The sequence below is a fragment of the Camelina sativa genome, chromosome 5, assembly GCF_030686135.1.
Source record: "Camelina sativa cultivar CO46 ecotype springtype chromosome 5, ASM3068613v1".
In the NCBI taxonomy this organism is placed as follows: domain Eukaryota; kingdom Viridiplantae; phylum Streptophyta; class Magnoliopsida; order Brassicales; family Brassicaceae; genus Camelina; species Camelina sativa.
The window spans coordinates 12,295,252-12,313,205 of NC_141884.1; the positions used below are offsets into that span (position 1 = coordinate 12,295,252).

The 17,954-nt window shown below is 35.6% G+C and overlaps 3 protein-coding genes across 16 annotated transcripts; all 3 read left to right on the forward strand.

Annotated features, from left to right (window-relative positions):
* The first annotated feature begins 2,830 nt into the window (after positions 1-2,830).
* Positions 2,831-5,080, forward strand: LOC104786611 (protein NETWORKED 4B-like). Its single transcript, XM_010512051.3, has 3 exons — positions 2,831-3,207; positions 3,321-3,432; positions 3,531-5,080. Exons 1-3 carry the CDS (start codon positions 3,193-3,195, stop codon positions 4,913-4,915), a joined length of 1,512 nt encoding a protein of 503 aa, XP_010510353.1. The 5' UTR covers positions 2,831-3,192; the 3' UTR covers positions 4,916-5,080.
* Positions 5,081-8,095: 3,015 nt separating this feature from the next.
* Positions 8,096-10,473, forward strand: LOC104786614 (trans-cinnamate 4-monooxygenase). The gene is made up of 3 exons (XM_010512059.3): positions 8,096-9,282; positions 9,369-9,502; positions 9,705-10,473. The coding sequence occupies exons 1-3, from the start codon at positions 8,498-8,500 to the stop codon at positions 10,301-10,303; spliced, it is 1,518 nt and encodes a 505-aa protein (XP_010510361.1). The 5' UTR covers positions 8,096-8,497; the 3' UTR covers positions 10,304-10,473.
* Positions 10,474-10,533: 60 nt separating this feature from the next.
* LOC104786612 (uncharacterized) lies at positions 10,534-17,581 on the forward strand. 14 transcript variants are annotated; one of them, XR_015556750.1, is made up of 22 exons: positions 10,534-10,914; positions 11,198-11,309; positions 11,446-11,468; positions 11,577-11,764; positions 11,931-11,978; positions 12,055-12,097; positions 12,226-12,401; positions 12,626-12,721; positions 12,852-12,906; positions 12,987-13,083; positions 13,175-13,334; positions 13,668-13,821; positions 13,901-13,938; positions 14,146-14,212; positions 14,288-14,389; positions 14,484-14,509; positions 14,612-14,908; positions 15,096-15,430; positions 15,541-15,590; positions 15,671-15,780; positions 17,067-17,158; positions 17,343-17,581. XR_015556750.1 is itself a non-coding variant. In XM_010512053.3 (21 exons), the coding sequence occupies exons 2-20, from the start codon at positions 11,268-11,270 to the stop codon at positions 15,778-15,780; spliced, it is 2,115 nt and encodes a 704-aa protein (XP_010510355.2). In that variant the 5' UTR covers positions 10,582-10,914; positions 11,198-11,267; the 3' UTR covers positions 17,067-17,171. The 14 variants fall into 14 exon arrangements, 6 of the variants coding, with proteins under 6 accessions (XP_087306110.1, XP_010510356.2, XP_010510355.2 ...); XR_015556747.1 differs by having other exon boundaries at positions 15,096-15,426; XR_015556749.1 differs by having other exon boundaries at positions 10,582-10,914; positions 13,175-13,346.
* Positions 17,582-17,954: the final 373 nt, after the last annotated feature.

Genomic DNA, 17,954 nt, shown 5'->3' on the forward strand with positions numbered 1-17,954 from the left:
TTCTCCACCGGTCTCAGCCTGAGCCATCAAGTTTTCTGGATTTACCGCAGCATCACCAGAGGCAGAGTAAAAAAATAATGAATTCTATTGGTTTGGATCAGTTTCTGGGTATAAGTAATGTCCCTTGAGCTCATGGAGAGTTCGATCAGATTATTATTTGGACACACAAAAAAAAACATCATCATCGTACATGAACTGAGGACATAGCTCCAACTATTGATCTGATTTTCTTTTGGTATTGTGTTGTAAAATATTTTAAAATCATCCAAAGTTTAAATAGTCAAATCTCATAGAATCACATTTCATTTTCTTTTCTTAAAATAGAAAAACTCTAAGAGGGAGGTATTCAACTTGATATTTTAAGAATTTTGTAGGATTTTAATATTTTAAAATTTTGAAAGATTTATAAAACTTTTAGGAGATTTGATTGTGTTTTAGAGGGAGGTATTCAACTTGATATTTTAAGGATTTTGTAGGATTTTAATATTTTAGAATTTTGAAAGATTTAGAAGACTTTTAGGAGATTTGATTGTGTTTTAGAGTTTCTATTTTCTAAAAAAGAGATGAAATATGATTCTATGAGATTCTATGAGATTCTATGAGATTTTATTAGTAAACTTTGGCTGATTTTTAAATATTTTACAATACAAAGAAAGGAAATTATATGCCAAAAAAGAAAATTATGCTCAGAGAGTCTAAATCTGGTCAAGATGATCCCATAATAACATACTTATTTGATTGTTGAGATTTGAGTTTCTAATTAAAACCTGCAACAAAGAAAAAAAGCTTCTTTGTGGTGTGACTTTAAAATCATTTGTGATGTATAGTATGACAATGAACTCACTAAGTCCGGGGAGCAAGCCTCTGAAATCTGGTTGTTGAATTGGGTAAAAAATGCTTCTGGGAATCTATGATCCCCTTTGGTAACACGATCAATGGTCTAGCCTGCGGATCCATAGCCGTGAAGCTCTGTAGAAAGCTGAGAACCATTCGCATATATATGTAAGATTCATGGAAGAGAGAGTTTACTTCGTGGGCAGTTGAGAACGTCCCCCTTCTTGATTTCTACAGCGTGAAAGCAGAATCACGGAAACAACAGTTGAAGGTTTTGGGGCAATGGGTCGAACAGAGAAGCATTCTGTTTCTTGGGTACCAACAGTTTGCAAAAATCATCTGCGATGATAACTTTGAAGCAGCTTCAGAAGATTGTAAGCTGATATTGCTTGAGAAACCAACGTTGCTTATACTTGATGAAGGTCATACATCAAGGAACAAGGAGACAAACATGCTTATTTCGCTTGCTCGTGTCAGGACTCCTTGAATGGTGGTTCTCACAGGTACTTTCTTCCAAAACAATGTTGAGGAAGTGTTTAACATTCTGAATCTTGTTCGTCCCAAGTTCTTGAAGCGTCCTGGAACTCGGGAGATTGTTTCCCGTATCATGAGCAAGGCGGAGATACCGAGTGGCAAACAGATGAACCAGAGTAGTATTGAGGGAACTTTCTTCGCTGCATAGAGTTTACATTACAGAAGAGTACAAACTCTTCTGCTAAAGCCAGCATGATAAAGGATCTACGCGAAATGACCCGTAATATCTTGCATTATCACAAAGCATATTTCAGAGGCTTACTCCCCGGACTTAGTGAGTTCACTGTCATAATATACCTGCAACAAAGAAATTAAGTGAGATGAAGAAGAGAGGAAGAAAAACCTAAACCAAAAAGATGAGCAAAAGAAAGAAGAAGTTTCGTGATCTGAGTTTTCAATTGTGGTGTGACTTTCTGTAGAAATTTGTGAGCCACGAACATATTGCATTCCACTTCTTTATTTGTGCTTTTCATTATCATGATTCCTTTTGTTTGATATCTAATGATCAAAAGCTAATTATGTTCCTGTTGTAACATATATGGATTCTAAAAAGAACAGCCCATTAATTTACCATGATCAGATGTACTTTTACGACGATGAGGTATACTTTGCACAGACACAGAGGCAAATTGCAGTCCGAAAAACAAAACGAGCTGAGGTATTCTAGTTAAAACTAAACCTTGAGATTCAAATTAAGAGGGAGAAGAGAGAGAGCTTACTGAACAGAGATGGTGGTTTAATTCACAGGAAGAGACGAAGCTTCAGGACGTGACTGCTGATCGGCGAAGATTAGAGCTGTCGTCGGAATTATCTTTCATCGACTGTTTTTTTCTTCTTCTAAATCCTTTAAAATCTTACCTCAAAAGCTAGGATTTTGTTACTCATATTTGTCAACTAAAAAACCAAAAAAAGTCTTGCAGAATCATTCAAAATACCATTTTTAAAAAAATTGTGATATTTTTAATAACATTAGATTTTAAGTAAGTTTTATAAATCCATGATTGAATAACAAGAGATTTTAGATTATTTTAAATGATTTTACATAAATTTTAAGTTGAATAACATAGGATTTTAAAAGATTTTTTAAAATCATGAATTGAATAACAAGTGATTTTAAGAATATATTAGAATCTTTCAAAATATCAAGTTGAATACCTTCCTCTTAAGGATTTGGTAGAATTTTAATATTTTAGAATTTTGAAAAATTTTAGTAAGTTTTTAAGAAATTTTAGTAAAAAAAGGAAATATAAAAATTTTAAAAAAGAAATTTTAGTAAAACATAATCAAATCTTCTAAAAACTTACTAAAATTTTTCAAAATTCTAAAATATTAAAATTCTACCAAATCCTTAAAACATCAAGTTGAATACCTTTATTTTGGTAAGAATGATGAATATAAAAGGCTATAGAGAGGCCATTCTTTTGAGTATTAATCAGTCACAAGCTTCTAGTCTTTTTGCATCGTCGTCATCAGTAAAAGTAAGCTTTTCTTTTCTCTGCAATATTTGTCTCTTCTTCTTTGTGCAAAATACCATTATTTTATAAAATGCTTAAAACTTTATCTTTAGATTTTCTAGAGGTTTGTGCAAGTGCAAATTGGGTTGTTAAATCTTCACGTGTCATCTTTGTGCCACATGTGAAATCCTCTTTTCTCCTCTGATCTCAGCTAATTTGTTTCTTGGGTTTTGTCAAAACTGCTTTGTTCAACCCGAGAGCATATCTTCAATTTGAGAAAGTCTTTTGAGTCTTTTTTTCCTTTTTCAAAATGGCTTAAATTCTTGATCTTTCTTGTAGGGTTTTCTGAATTTCTCTGCACGGCAAGGTCATGGCTTCGTCTGCGGTAAGAAACCGTTGTGATCTTTCACTTACCTACGACTTAGAAAGCTCCTGGGATGCTTGTGTTGTTGAGTCTCTTGGATCCTAACATTTACTCACTTTGTCTTATGTTCTCAGGCTCAGAGCAAGAAGCAGTTTAAGAGGTCTATGACCAAGAAATCACACTCATGGTGGTGGGATAGTTACAATTGTCCCAAGAACTCAAAATGGCTTACAGAGAATCTAGAGAGTATGTTGCTTCACTTGGCATTGAGATCTCCATCCACTTTAATGTTACAATTATCCAACTCTAACATTTTCTTTCTTGTTCTTGATTTGGCTTCTCAGAGATGGATGACCGAGTGAACCACATGTTGAAACTGATTGAAGAAGACGCAGACTCCTTTGCCAAGAAAGCTCAGATGTATTTTCAAAAGCGTCCCGAGTTACTCCAGCTTGTCGAGGAATTCTACCGCATGTATCGCGCATTAGCTGAGCGTTATGATCAAGCTAGCGGTGAACTTCAGAAGAATCATCATTCATCTAAGATCCAGTCACAGAGCTCTCTTGAGATATCATCTCCTAGTCCTACCCAAGAGAAGTTGAGTCGCCGTCAGTCTGGTCATAAAGAAGAGGAAGACTCATCATCTTTGACAGATTCAGGTTCTGATTCTGATCATTCCTCTGCTGATGAGGCATTGATCCGCAGGATGGCTGATCTTGAGGTTGAGCTTGAAGAGACGAAACAGAAGCTCCTTCTCCAGCAAGAAAGTGACCTCCTTCACAAAATTACTGTATATGAGGGAGAGCTTGGAAAAGCTAATGAAAAGATTCGAATGCACGAAGAAGTGATCGCCAATCTGAAGATTGAGCTTCAGAGCTGCATGTCCTCTGGAATAGAAGATCCTCAGAAGAGTCTTGATTTGGATAAAGAGGACACTAAAGAACTGAGTATCGCAAAAGTGCAGGCCTTGGAGGAAGAGCTGAGTATCGCAAAAGAGAAGGTTCAGCACTTTGAGAAAGAGACTTATTCTCTGAGAACTGAGGTCGAGATCAGTAAGGCTGCAGAGGAGAAGCTGAAGAGCTTACAGAATGAGCTAGAGCTGGCTCAGAAAGACACTGATGGGTATAGAAACACGCTCAACGCAGAGAAGAAAGAAGTCTCAAAGTTGCAAGAGAGATTGGCAATGGTGAAAACTAGTTTACAGGACAGAGATAACGAGATAAGGGCACTTAAAACTGCCGTCTCAGATGCTGAAGAAAAGATATTCCCAGAGAAGGCACAGATCAAAGGAGAAATGTCAAAGCTTCTTGAAGAACGAAGCCGACTTGGAGAGCAGCTGAGAGAGCTGGAATCACATATAAGGCTGATCACGGAAGAGAAAGCTGAAACAGAGGAGAAGCTTAGAGGAGAATCCAAGAAGATCAGCGTAATGAGAGATGAGAGCAATGTGCTAAGAAAAGAGATTGGGAAGAGAGAAGAGATGATAAAGGAAATGGAAAAGCATATGGAGGAGCTTCACATGGAGCAAGTGAGGCTGAGAAGACGGTCGAGTGAGCTTACGGAAGAAGTGGAAAGAACGAGATTGGGTGCATCAGAAGTGGCTGAGCAGAAAAGAGAAGCAATAAGGCAGCTTTGTATCTCACTTGAACATTACAGAGATGGGTACGACAGGCTTTGGAGGGTTGTTGCTGGACATAAGAGTAAGAGAGTAGTGGTCTTAGCAACGTGAAGTGTTATAACAATGACTACGTGTAGGACATACAAGTGTGTTCCTTGGGACTTAAAATGTTGTGTTTTTAAACGCTGTTTGTTGATGTTGAAAAATAGGTTGAAGATGAATAATGTATGTTAATATAGTAACAAATCAATGGTAATATTTTCTCATTTCTCAAAACTCAAACTCAACCTAATATCTCTCTCTCTCAAGGTTCAACAACTCACATTTGAAGACGAACAGACAAACAAAGTATTTGACTATTTTATTATACTCAGTAAAGGCAAAGACTCTGTCATGGCCAGAGGCTTTTCTTTTACCCTTTTCTTTTCCAAAACTCAGTGTTTTGCACAAAGCTAAAACCATCTTCAATCACACACTATAACCAATTCATCTCAATCCCGGCTCAGAAGTAAAACCAAGCACCAAAACTGAAATTGAATCATCAGGCTACACCAACAGGCAACAGACAACAGTTGTGTTGTGATTGTACAATACATACATAATTTGCAAGTAAGAGAAAAGACGTGGTCCCTCCCTCGCTCAGGGACCATTATGCGTATAGTAACTTGTTTCAATACGGGTTCAAACCACGCAATACGCGTATGGTGTATATTACTGAACATTAAGCTCTATAATAAGCTAAGCAATTTAGGCTAAAGAATCCATGGTACAATATCAAATGGGTCCAAAGTAAGAAGGCCCATGTAAGATCATGATTGCGAAACGAAGGCGACGTTGAATTAAAACACATGAGCAATGGCGGACCCAGTATAAAGAGGAAGGCAGGTCACTTGACCGGGTAAAATCTTTAAATAACCTTTAGTGCATGTAAAATAATGAAAGTTTCAACAGCACAGTTGGTAATAGTCTAGAAGATTGACCTGCTTATTGATTTTACAAAATTATTGATTTTTACCTTCCATTTCAACTTTAATGCATATCATTTTTTTATATATCTACTACTTTCTTTAATAAATCACAGCTTTTTTGGTACCTTTTTTTAATTACTTATGAAAATGATTTTTTTTAGTGTTTATGAAATATATTAACAGAATGAATATTATTTAAAAAAACTTTTGACCTCCCTAAATTTTTTATCTGGGTCCGCCACTGCACATGAGGAGAAAAAGTATGGTGGACAAATATGGGCAGTAGGGGGGGGTAGGTAGCAACCATTTCTCCATGTCGCTGTCTTTCGTGGTAATGGTAGGTGTATCTCTCTATCTCTTTAAACTATTATTACTTATCTTTAAATTTTGTTATTTTTTTTCCCTCTAATCCTAAATACTCCAAAGAATAATAATATGAAATGACGAGTGCAAGGAGAGAGAGATAGAGGCTAATTCGTGAGTATTAATATAATGGAAGTCAATAAGAGTGGTTGTTGCCTAAATTGACTCTTGGATATTAAAAGAGAGTTCATGGATGGATGTGTATCCGCCAAATTCTATAGTCCTTGTACAGTGCCGCGCGTTTATTTTAACTACCACTAGTTTTTTTTTTTATAAATGAAATGGTTTTCTTAACGGCGTCAAATCTGACGTCGTCTTCATGACTTTTAAATTTCCGACCTACGCACTCTCGTGTTCTGTCTGTTTGTCTCTCTTTCACACTTTGTTTTCTCGCCGTGACTGACTTGTGTTTTCCTTCTTTTTTACTTTTTTTTTTTTCTTCGTTGTTTGGTATTTTGACCGTATATAGTGGTGGTAACTGGTAAGGTTAATTTACTTTTTCATCCTATTATAAAAATGGAAAAAAATACAATGTTATTTACATTTCTTTGATAATCATTGAAGTTCGTATTGATTTTCAATTTTATATTTGGTTTGCTGCCACATGTCAACTCAGAGACACAAACGGAATGCACCGTGTCTCCTATTCATTAGTTACGATAAATATCACCTTTTTTAATTAAAAATATTCACCTAATAGGAAACCTTTTATATAAAGGTCAAAAACCATTTGGCAATGTTTTTTGCACATTGTTAAATGTTAATAAATCCGCTGACGGTTTGGTCTAGCCTAGCCATATATAGTTGGAGACTAATCATAATATTTGTTCTAGGTATTTCTTTTTCTTTCATATCTTTCATATTTTAATTGCAGGAGATTAATTACCACAATCAGTATTGTTCCAAACTATATATGTCATGTGTAATATAAAAAACTTAGGGATCCTAGTTCATATAAATTTTAAATTTTTTTATTGTGTTACAAAATATAATCAAGCATATTCTTATTTCATCACTTACACATTATAAAAGAAGGGGTCATACTCATAACCACAATCTTTGTTCTTCCAATCCATGATCCGACTCTATATAATCACCATTTTTCATTTCTTGCTTATTTTTTTTATTTATTTAACTGAAGCTTGAAAATTTTGAATTTTGGTTTTCCTCTTTCAGTCAAACAATCCGATTTCTTTTGTTTCCATTCATCTTATTTTTTTAGGTGTCTTTTAGTTTACAAAATCCCTCCATCATAACTGGAACTGATCTTTTAAAGTTTATAGACCAAAACCAGCTGTTTGCAAACCCCTTGAGACCAACAGATAATTAACCAAACCAATGTACGTAACTTTATTGAACGTGCATCTAATTAAACTTTGCTTTTGAGAAAGAATCATCAATAATGTATCAATAAAGAAAGAATATGTCGTATGTACATTATGTTAAAGGAATCATCATATACAATTCAGACAATAGTTTTTTTAAAACAAACAGATACACGAAATAATTTTTATTTGGTGCATAACTTTTTTTTGTTGTCATATACATTGTAATATTATTCCGGGTTACGATACAACGTCAACAGTACTGATACAAATTTATGAGATTACAAACTATAGCTGGATGGGTTAAAATGAGAACCTTGTTATCCTTAAAATGATGTACCTCTCTTGTGTTGGAGATAGTGTAACCATTATCATATTCATACAGTCATACTACATAAACTCTCATGTAGCTTGTAGTTTTGTGATTTTTGTCTATAGAAATATTCACTTTTGTAGGACAGACAACACTATAATTTTGTATATCAATATTTTTTAATAGAAGGTATGTTATATTATATGACTACTTTAAGCAAATACTTTGGTTAATGAATAAGTATATAATTTTGTTAATGAATAAGTATATATTTAGTTGTTTTTTTTTTTTAATTTATACACTCAAAATAGAAAGACAAAAAGAGAAGTCTAGTAGTTGATAATAATAAGTAATGAAATATAATCATCTCCTCTTCCTCCTCCTACCTTCTCACCAAACATCTTTTTAAAAAACTTGGTGGTCTTTACCTAACCCCCATCAACAACACCAAGCCCCACTCACACACATCCATCACCGTTTAATCTAACGCCGTTTATCATCGTTTCACCAACTCCCTCTCCCGCACCTAACGCCGTTTTCTTTTTGCCGTTGGTTCCTCCATTCTCAAACCAAACCAAACCTCTCTCTCTCTCCCTCTTATAAAACCTTGTTCCTCTTTCACCATTTCTTCCTCAGCAGCTTCTTCTGCTTTGTTTTTCATTTTTCTAACAATCCAATTCGTTTCTCACCGGAATCAAATACTCAGCTGAATAAGATCACAGTTATGGACCTTCTCTTGTTGGAGAAGTCTCTAATCGCCGTCTTCGTGGCGGTGGTTCTGGCCACGGTGGTTTCAAAGCTCCGCGGCAAGAAATTGAAGTTACCTCCAGGTCCTATGCCGATTCCGATCTTCGGAAACTGGCTACAAGTCGGAGATGATCTAAACCACCGTAACCTCGTCGATTACGCTAAAAAATTCGGCGATCTCTTCCTCCTAAGGATGGGTCAGCGTAACCTAGTCGTCGTCTCTTCACCAAATCTAACCAAAGAAGTCCTCCACACGCAAGGTGTTGAGTTCGGATCTAGAACTAGAAACGTCGTGTTCGACATTTTCACAGGTAAAGGTCAAGACATGGTGTTCACTGTTTACGGAGAACACTGGAGGAAGATGAGAAGGATCATGACGGTTCCTTTCTTTACAAACAAGGTTGTGCAACAGAACCGTGAAGGTTGGGAGTTCGAAGCAGCAAGTGTTGTTGAAGATGTGAAGAAGAATCCAGATTCAGCTACTAAAGGGATCGTGTTGAGGAAACGTTTGCAGTTGATGATGTATAACAATATGTTCCGTATTATGTTCGATAGAAGGTTTGAGAGTGAGGATGATCCTCTTTTCCTTAGGCTTAAGGCTTTGAATGGTGAGAGGAGTCGTTTAGCTCAGAGCTTTGAGTATAACTATGGTGATTTCATCCCTATCCTTAGACCATTCCTTAGAGGTTATTTGAAGATTTGTCAAGATGTTAAGGATCGAAGAATTGCTCTTTTCAAGAAGTACTTTGTTGATGAGAGGAAGTGAGTTCTGTTTTTGTTTTTTTTTTTTGAGTTTGGTTTTTAGGGATTTTTTTGGATATTGACATTGGTGATTTCATTCATTGCAGGCAAATTGCGAGTTCTAAGCCTACAGGTAGTGAAGGATTGAAATGTGCTATTGATCATATCCTTGAAGCTGAACAGAAGGGAGAGATCAATGAAGACAACGTTCTGTACATTGTTGAGAACATCAACGTCGCTGGTAACTATTTCTTCCTTGTAGTATACGTAACCAATCCTCTAGACGTCTCTTTACTTGCACACGAAACTGGACATAAGTGTTTTAAGTGGATCCTGTAAATTCGGAATTAGGCTCATCTAGATTGTTATTTGTCTCCCTTGAAGAGGCTAGATTGTGTATTTGTACAGTTTTTGTGATGCTGATTTCTTGATTGATGAAACAGCTATTGAGACAACACTGTGGTCAATCGAGTGGGGAATAGCGGAGTTAGTGAACCATCCTGAGATCCAGAGCAAGCTAAGGAACGAAATCGACACAGTTCTTGGACCGGGAGTGCAAGTGACAGAGCCTGAGCTACACAAGCTTCCATACCTTCAAGCTGTGATCAAGGAGACACTTCGTCTAAGAATGGCGATTCCTCTACTCGTGCCTCACATGAACCTCCACGAGGCGAAGCTAGCTGGATACGATATCCCAGCAGAAAGCAAAATCTTGGTCAATGCTTGGTGGCTAGCGAACAACCCAAACAGCTGGAAGAAGCCTGAAGAGTTTAGACCAGAGAGGTTCTTTGAAGAGGAAGCCCACGTTGAAGCAAACGGTAATGACTTCAGGTATGTGCCGTTTGGTGTTGGACGTAGAAGCTGTCCAGGGATTATATTGGCGTTGCCTATTTTGGGAATCACTATTGGTAGGATGGTACAGAACTTTGAGCTTCTTCCTCCTCCAGGACAGTCTAAAATTGATACTTCTGAGAAAGGTGGACAGTTCAGCTTGCACATCCTTAACCATTCCACAATCGTTATGAAACCAAGGAACTCTTAAAAACTTTCCTGCAAAAAGAAAACAAAATAACTTTTTTTATAGTGATGCTTGTGTAATCTGTTGAATATTCTCCCCATGTTTTGCTTTTGTGTAAAATGTCTTTAAATTGCTACGATTGCAATAATTTAGTGGTGCCCATTGTTTTAAATGGACACTGATGTTACATCAAATTCAAAGTTCTCATGATTGTTGAACTATAGTTATTAATTTGGTGGTTTCTAGTTTCTTCTAACTTCAACAGAAACCTTTTCTAAACCTGTTAAAAAAACACACTCATTACACAATTTGTAAAAAACATTCGATCATTTCTCTCTATGGGGGAGCACAGTCGAGTAATATGGGTTAATGGGCTTTATATGGCCCATAGAAATCGTACTTCACTCGCGGAGATAACGCAGCGGGAAACGAAAACACCAAATTGCAAATGGTGCTCATAAGAAATTTTCGAAATTTCGAGAAGACCGTTCGATGCCATTGTCTTTGATTTTGTTTCTCTTGCTTCAATTTGGATCAAAAGATCATCGTCTTCATCGTTGTGCAGAAGCAATCATCAGAGTTACTAAATACGCTCCGAGCTTAGATACTGTCGAAGCCTCCTCGAATTTTTCGAAGTATCTCTCTATCTTCTCTCTCGATTCTCCATTTTTTTTTTTTATAGAGATTTTGTAGAATCTTTTACCTAGATCTTAAATTCGTCAACCTAACTATAGAATCGTTGCGTCGAATTGTTCATGGTGATGTTGAGAAATCCTAATTTCTAGATCCAATGTGTAGTCCGTACAGTTCGCAAACCCTAAGTAAAGCAAATTAGGCTTCATCTCGCATACAATTTTTCTGGTTAGAAGCTTTGATTGTATGAAATACAGTTTTATGAGGCTGATTTGGAAATTTCAGCGATTGAGGAGACAACGTTGTTGTCAATTGAGTGTAAAGTTGCGGAGTTAGTGAATTCGGGATCCTAAGAATGTTGCAATGGATGGGAGGATCGAGGCGTAAAGTGGCTGCTGTGAGTGACTTCTGCTTTATCCTTTTTAGAGATCCGTTATAAATTGTGTGTTAAGATGATAGCTTAGTTATCTTAGAATTTGTTTCAATTTCTGACTTGTTATTGTTTTTTTCTGGGGATCTCTTACGGCATTCAGTCACACACGTCAGTGAAGAAGAGGTGTGTAAGCTCTTTCTTTCTCTGTTGTAAAGATTGTTTTTCAGTATTGATGATTTGGTTGACTATCTAGTGCACACATTTTTGATTTTATCTTTGTTGAACCTGAAGGCAAAAGCAATACTTTGAGCAGAGGAGACAGCAACAGAATCAGCAGCTCACAGTTGGGTCGGAGAGATGTACTAATGATATAAACAATAGTAATCAACACCCAAGAGAACACCACTCTCTGGATATTCTCAATTTGCTCAACTTGTCAACCGCTACGCCTGAATGCAAACCTTCTTGTCCAAAAGTTGGTAAGTGTGTGCTTGTTAGGACTTCCAGCACCGTTCTGAGTGTGGTTTAAAGTTTCCCTTATGATTGGAGTCACTTTATGGACCCTTTATTTACATTATTGCTTGGACCATGACATAAATTCCCAATTTACTTTCTTCCTATTTGTGTCACTTGTGTTAATGGAAGATCTGGATGCTGATTTCTTCAACCTGAATGACAACACATCCGGATTAGGTAAGGTCTCCAAACTCTTGATTTATAAATATTCTCCACTTCTGATCATGTTAATATGTTATGTGTGGTGATGCAGGAAGTTCATTAAACCATAAAGCAGAACCTACTTCCTCGAAGAGGCAAGGCAGTTTTCTTTGTTTCGCTTTCATATAATGTGACTGCCCAAGTTTTCTTTCTCAGCATGTATATCCTCTTGATTATTTTGCTAATGGAACTGCACACCTTATAGAAATTTTGATGCTTACAGGGCTTTGTTTAGTCTCCCTGACAACCAGACTAAAGATTTCAACAATGCAAACACCACAACGGATGTTATGGATGCTTCACTGTCTTACAGGACTTCTTTTAGTCTCCCTGAAAACCAGACAAATGAATTCAAGAAAGCAAACACCACAACGGATCTGTTGGATGGCACAGAGCGGAGTAAGTAATCACTATAACTTTGTATTGACTATTGTGTTAATATCTAGAAAGTATAGAGGTTTACTGTACTTCGTTTTCATTCTTTTTTAACATCTATAGCATCTAGATAGGTCTGTTTCATTCTGGTTTTACTTACCAATCATTTTTCACTGTTTGCTTATCTGAATTTTACGCCATATGCAAGTCTCAACATTTTAGTTGATACATTTTAAAATGGTTTTCAGAGTTATCTGTCTTTGATTTGGTTGGGGATGATCATACAACAACCTACAAGGAAGAATCTTCTCCGTCTGAGGCTCACATGGCATTTTCAGTTGAAGGTATAGGTCTTAGAGATCACAAAATGGTGGGAAAAGTTTAACTTACGATGTTTACCTAGATCTTGATCAGTCTTTAAGATGAGATGTCCTACTATGCCTTTCTCTTGTGACTCTTACTCTTTCCATTCAGGATTAGGTAATATAAACACGAAAACTCCAGTTAATTCTCCACATCCACCAGACAGGTGGGCAGCTTTCACGATTGGCACTTGGTTGAATTATGTACCATTTAGGATCAGTGATTGTATTAACTTGTTTATGAAAGAACCTTTGCGTACCGGTGCTCCTCTCCATGGAAGGATACTGGTCAACAAGCTACATTGAATGTCAGGGCAAGGCTCTACGACTTTGAGAAGGAAGTGGTAACAGACTCTTGTCATCTTATCTTTTCACTGTATTCCTTCCATTTCTAACTTGTTTTCCAGTCCCAATATTTTCATCCCCTCTTTACAGGACACAATTATTGAAAGTGGCAAAATGTTCCAAGATGACAGCCGTTATAGGTCTCCCATTGCCATACATGCTAAAGATGGGGGCAGAAAGCAAAAACTGCTCACTTTCAGTGATCACTTGCAAAATCAGTATAGCGACTCAAGAAGTTTCTTCTGCGATGGTGAGTGGAATGGTAATTGACTAATGTCATATGCAAAAAAAGGTTTCTTTTTCGTTTCATGCATAACCTCACCATCTATGCAACCCTTATCTTTCATGCATCTTCTATATCTTCTCTTAGTCGGTCAATACCCTTCACCTTCTGCAACTTACATTATATATAACTTGATCAAAGTAGCATTTCACTTCTTACTGAATATTCCTAGTATAAAATGTAATGAAACGCAATTTCATGTTGTGTGACATGAACCCTTATCTGTTTTTTTTTTTCTTTCCTTCTGAGATCAAATAACAAAAAAAATTTAAATTTGGTTTATTTTTCTTAATTCACTAGCTAAGTCTGCCTTTCTTGATGACCGGGAAGATGGTTTTTACTGGAACGGCGAACAGCCATGTGAAAAGGAAAGTTTGAACCCTGATTTCTTGAAATATGGCGAGGATTACACTGAGAGTCGCTCTCCTGCAGAATACCATAGGAAAAAGAAGAGGTGCTCTTTAAATCTCTCATTTTGTCACTTTACTATGGTGATACTATGCCTCTTGACATTAAAAGTCTTTGTGTTTTAGGGATTACCTGGAAACGACCTGGAGGTCCAACATTAGAGGTGAGTTTAGCTCAACTAAATTAGGAATAACAGCGGCCCGCATATATGCTTTTATATCTTTTTGATTCATTACTTCACTTGTTTTCAGTATCTCATAGCTTCATCTATTGTTGGTGTGTGAAGTTGGAGAGACATGTATCTACATACTTGTTGGAGTTACTTTTTGGCCTGTTTATTTGCTAACTCCTTTAGTTTTCTGTATTTCAGATTCACCAACTCGAAGATCACATCTTCTAGAAAGGAATATCGATCATCCAAGTTTCACTAAGGCAGCGTAAGTCAATTCCTTAAATTGCATCGAGCCATTTTTTAACTCATGCTGACTGAACTTTTCACAAATAACATCCAGTTATTTCAAAACCACTGACTTTGATTTTGACAATGAGTTTGACCAACCGGTTTGGTCGTCCATTGTACCTGAGGAAGATAAAGACAGCCTTAGTATGCGTAGGTAAGCATTTTCAATATGTCTCTTTCTGATTGTGATTCATATGCTTTATATTGAATGAACTGCTATCCTGACGCCACCTCACTTTTCCTAACAGTGAAGAATCTTGCTCATCTAGTGCAGGTATTGATTTTTCTGAAGAATTCTTGTGTACACATGTTATGATTTTGCAAGCATTCAGTTTTTCCGTAGTACTGAACTGTCACTGCTCCCTAATTTTGTCAGTTTGGACCAATGAAACCCATAATTCACAGTTTGAGACCACAAGAAGACAAAGGAAAAGGGAAACTAATTCGTTTTGCAACCTTGGAGACCGGAAGTATCTGAATAATGACCTTTTCCAAGACTCGTGGGAAGATTGGGATGTGAATGATCAACATATGAAGAGACAAGCTGGGTCTGGAAAGCAGGGTAGACTATCAAACCCAGGAAAGTTAAAATCTACCAGTCAGAGAGGAGGTGGTCTAGACACGTCTTACAATTGGTTTGCAGAAGGGTTTACATCTGCAGCCATAAGCTCAGGTTTGCCTTTACTTTGTTATCAGAAACATCTTCAATGGATTGCCCATCATCCAGTCTCAAGTCACGGTGCAGAGATCTTATATCTAGGACCATAGAAAATCAATTTGGATCTGGTTTCATACTTATAACATAATCAATATCTTGGCGATCTCTCACATGTAAATTCCTGTATTAACTTCTGTCACAGATATTACAAGTGAGAGGGATAAGCCATATCATTTCCTAAACCCTGAGCTTGGTAGCTCGCACTGGTGTCCATCTCGTGCCCCTGATTCTATTCCGGAAACATGGGTTCCCAAGTTTTCAGTAGGAGGCACTGGGGATGATGATAATGAAGACGACTATGTAAACTGTTTATCAGCAAACCGTAAATCAAAACTAGCAGGAGACACAAGCGGTTTTGAGAATGACTCGTTATCAGAGAACGATAATGAGCAAAGCAGAGAAGTGAATGACCCAAAAAATCAGGGAGATGAGACCTCGTCATCCGTTGCAAATAGCCTCTCAGACGAAAATGAGTATGTACGGTGAACATTGTCACAAACTTCTCGTACAATCTGTTCGCAAATACCAAAATTCCATAATTAAATCTCAATCCCCCTAACACATGAAGAATGTTTAAATTGTTTTAGATGTAACCCCAACAAGGTAGTCATGGAAGCTAAGCATCAAGGAAACAGAGGTAAACTGAATTTTGATTCCTGGGATTATGCATTTATTTGTTTATTATTAGTAGAAGAAGCTAACTTGAGATATAATCAGGAGAAAGGACAAGTAGAGACTCGTTCCAACAACTGATAATGCTGGAAAGACGCACACTTCAATTCGTTTCTTTTAACAAGACTTTGCTCCTTGACTCTTTAAAAACTTAGGTAAGTATTCATATACACATCTCTTTAGTTCAAGTTATCACCAAATCTGAATTCCAAATTTCAGATGTTTCATGGGGATATTATATAAAGGAATGTGCCATTTTTGGTATATATTTTCATTGAGCATGCAGTCGCAGACAGATAAAAAAATCAACCATATCAATATATCATGTTGTCTTGTCCATATAGCGTTTGTACCTATCTTTACATGCAACCGTGTTTGTCACGACCCACGTTCTGTCTTTACTACTATTCGAGCCGTTTTTGTGGGTCTATAGACTATAGTTCATGAAGGCAAATATAATCACGTAAAACATGTTTCTGACGAAATCTAGGTAGACATGTTTGTGCAGCGGGTATTGCGAATATTTATATTTTTGTCTATTTTAAAGGTTCCAAATTAAATCATATCTCTAACATTAAAACTTGTCGTTGATTTTGTTCTACATACTCGCAAGAATCTATATGGCTTATACATGACATATTTTTATCTACATACGGGATATTGGAGTAAATAAAGTTGATAATGCTTACTTTTTCTATAAAAGTGTCGTCGACTTTATAGGTTTTTTAGTCAATGTTGCATATCTAATATATTAAAGGAGAAGTCGAGAGAGCTCATAGCCAATCTCACAAAAATTGACCTCTTTTGCTCTTAATGAAAAATACCCTTATAAATATTTCGAACAAGCTTTTACTCTCTATTTAGGTTGTTGAAACGCACCCCATTCATCCTCAGACTTAAGATTACTAATTTGCCATTAATGAGATTCAAAACTGGACAATTATACCCTTTTTCTAAGTTTTAATTTTTTTAAAAAAACTAAAAAACGAAAATTAAAAAAAAAAAACGAAATTTGTTTACAGAATCGGAAATCTAATATATTTACGCAATATCTCTCTTTAAAAAAATAGAAGATAAATATTACAATATATTACGAATATTTGTTTAAAGAAAATTTCTATTTTTTAAAATATTAAAATGGTAAAGATAATTATGACGATTTTCCTTCTAAGCTATATATATAGACGCTCAGCCAAAACAGTAGAAGTCGGATTCAATAAGCTAAACATATAGTTTTGAGAGTATAATTTTTCTTTTGTATTATTTTGGTTCTAATGAATCAACTTCTATTGTATGATTTTGATTTTTTTTTCATGTTGATGTACTATCCATATGCTTTGGTGCTTTGCATAATTAAATTTTATGCTGCTATAATTTTTAATTATTATGTTGAATCATATCAAAAGTTTTACTCATTTTGTTCTGTTTGATTGTGTTTTAGGTGTACTTGCCATGGACCATGGATGTTTTTTTGTATATCAAAAACAAGATTGGACGAACAAGTTGATGAAGCAAGCAAAAATAATCAATTCGGTAAATTATTATTAATAATTGTGTGTTTTTTTAAGTGGTGATTGTTATTCAATTTTATTCTCTTGGCTAAACATGATCATATTTTTATTCGATGATTTTTTATTCTACAAGCAAATGAGCAAATACAACTTTTCACAATTTTATATGATTCATCAGATTCTAATTTTTATGCCTTTTTTTGTAGTGGTTGTTTGGAAAGCAAGATCAAGCAATCATAGACTTTGTATGTGGTTTCTCCATCTGTTTAAACATATATATTGTATTATTTTCTATATTTTTTGTAGTTTAGTAATTTGAAAAACTTTTATATGTAACCTAATACATATTTTTTTTTGTTTCAGTTGAATTTATGGATGATCATTGATCATAATTGTGGATCTACAAAACTGAATATAATAAAATTCATATATTAATTTTTGCTAATCTGAATCTTTAATTTTTTAAAATAATATTGTTGCTAATGTTTTTTTTGTAATGATTATAGTTGCAGAAAATTATGATGGATTCTGTTTATAACAAATATATGGTAATTTCTAAGAACTTGGATTTCGTTCTGTTTACAAATACATTTAAACTAGAATTCTATTTATATGTAACCTATTACATAATTTTTTTTTGTTTCAGTTGAATTCATGGATGATCATTGATCATAATTGTGGATCTACAAAATTGAATATAATGAAATTCAGGTATTAATTTTTGATAACCCGAATCCTTAATTTTTAAAAATAATATTGTTGCTAATATTTTTTGTAATGATTATAGTTGGACAAAAACTATGGTGGATTCTATTCAT

Bases quoted from the DNA above. Each gene is read 5' to 3' on its own strand.
- LOC104786612 (XM_010512053.3), top strand. From the start codon at position 11,268: ATGTTGCAATGGATGGGAGGATCGAGGCGTAAAGTGGCTGCT. The intron at 11,469-11,576 runs GTGTGTAAGCTC...TTGAACCTGAAG, and splicing joins CACACGTCAGTGAAGAAGAG to GCAAAAGCAATACTTTGAGC. The intron at 11,979-12,054 runs GTAAGGTCTCCA...GTGGTGATGCAG, and splicing joins TGACAACACATCCGGATTAG to GAAGTTCATTAAACCATAAA.
- LOC104786614 (XM_010512059.3), top strand. From the start codon at position 8,498: ATGGACCTTCTCTTGTTGGAGAAGTCTCTAATCGCCGTCTTCGTGGCG. The intron at 9,283-9,368 runs GTGAGTTCTGTT...CATTCATTGCAG, and splicing joins TACTTTGTTGATGAGAGGAA to GCAAATTGCGAGTTCTAAGC. The intron at 9,503-9,704 runs GTAACTATTTCT...TTGATGAAACAG, and splicing joins TGAGAACATCAACGTCGCTG to CTATTGAGACAACACTGTGG.
- LOC104786611 (XM_010512051.3), top strand. The intron at 3,433-3,530 runs GTATGTTGCTTC...TTGGCTTCTCAG, and splicing joins GCTTACAGAGAATCTAGAGA to AGATGGATGACCGAGTGAAC.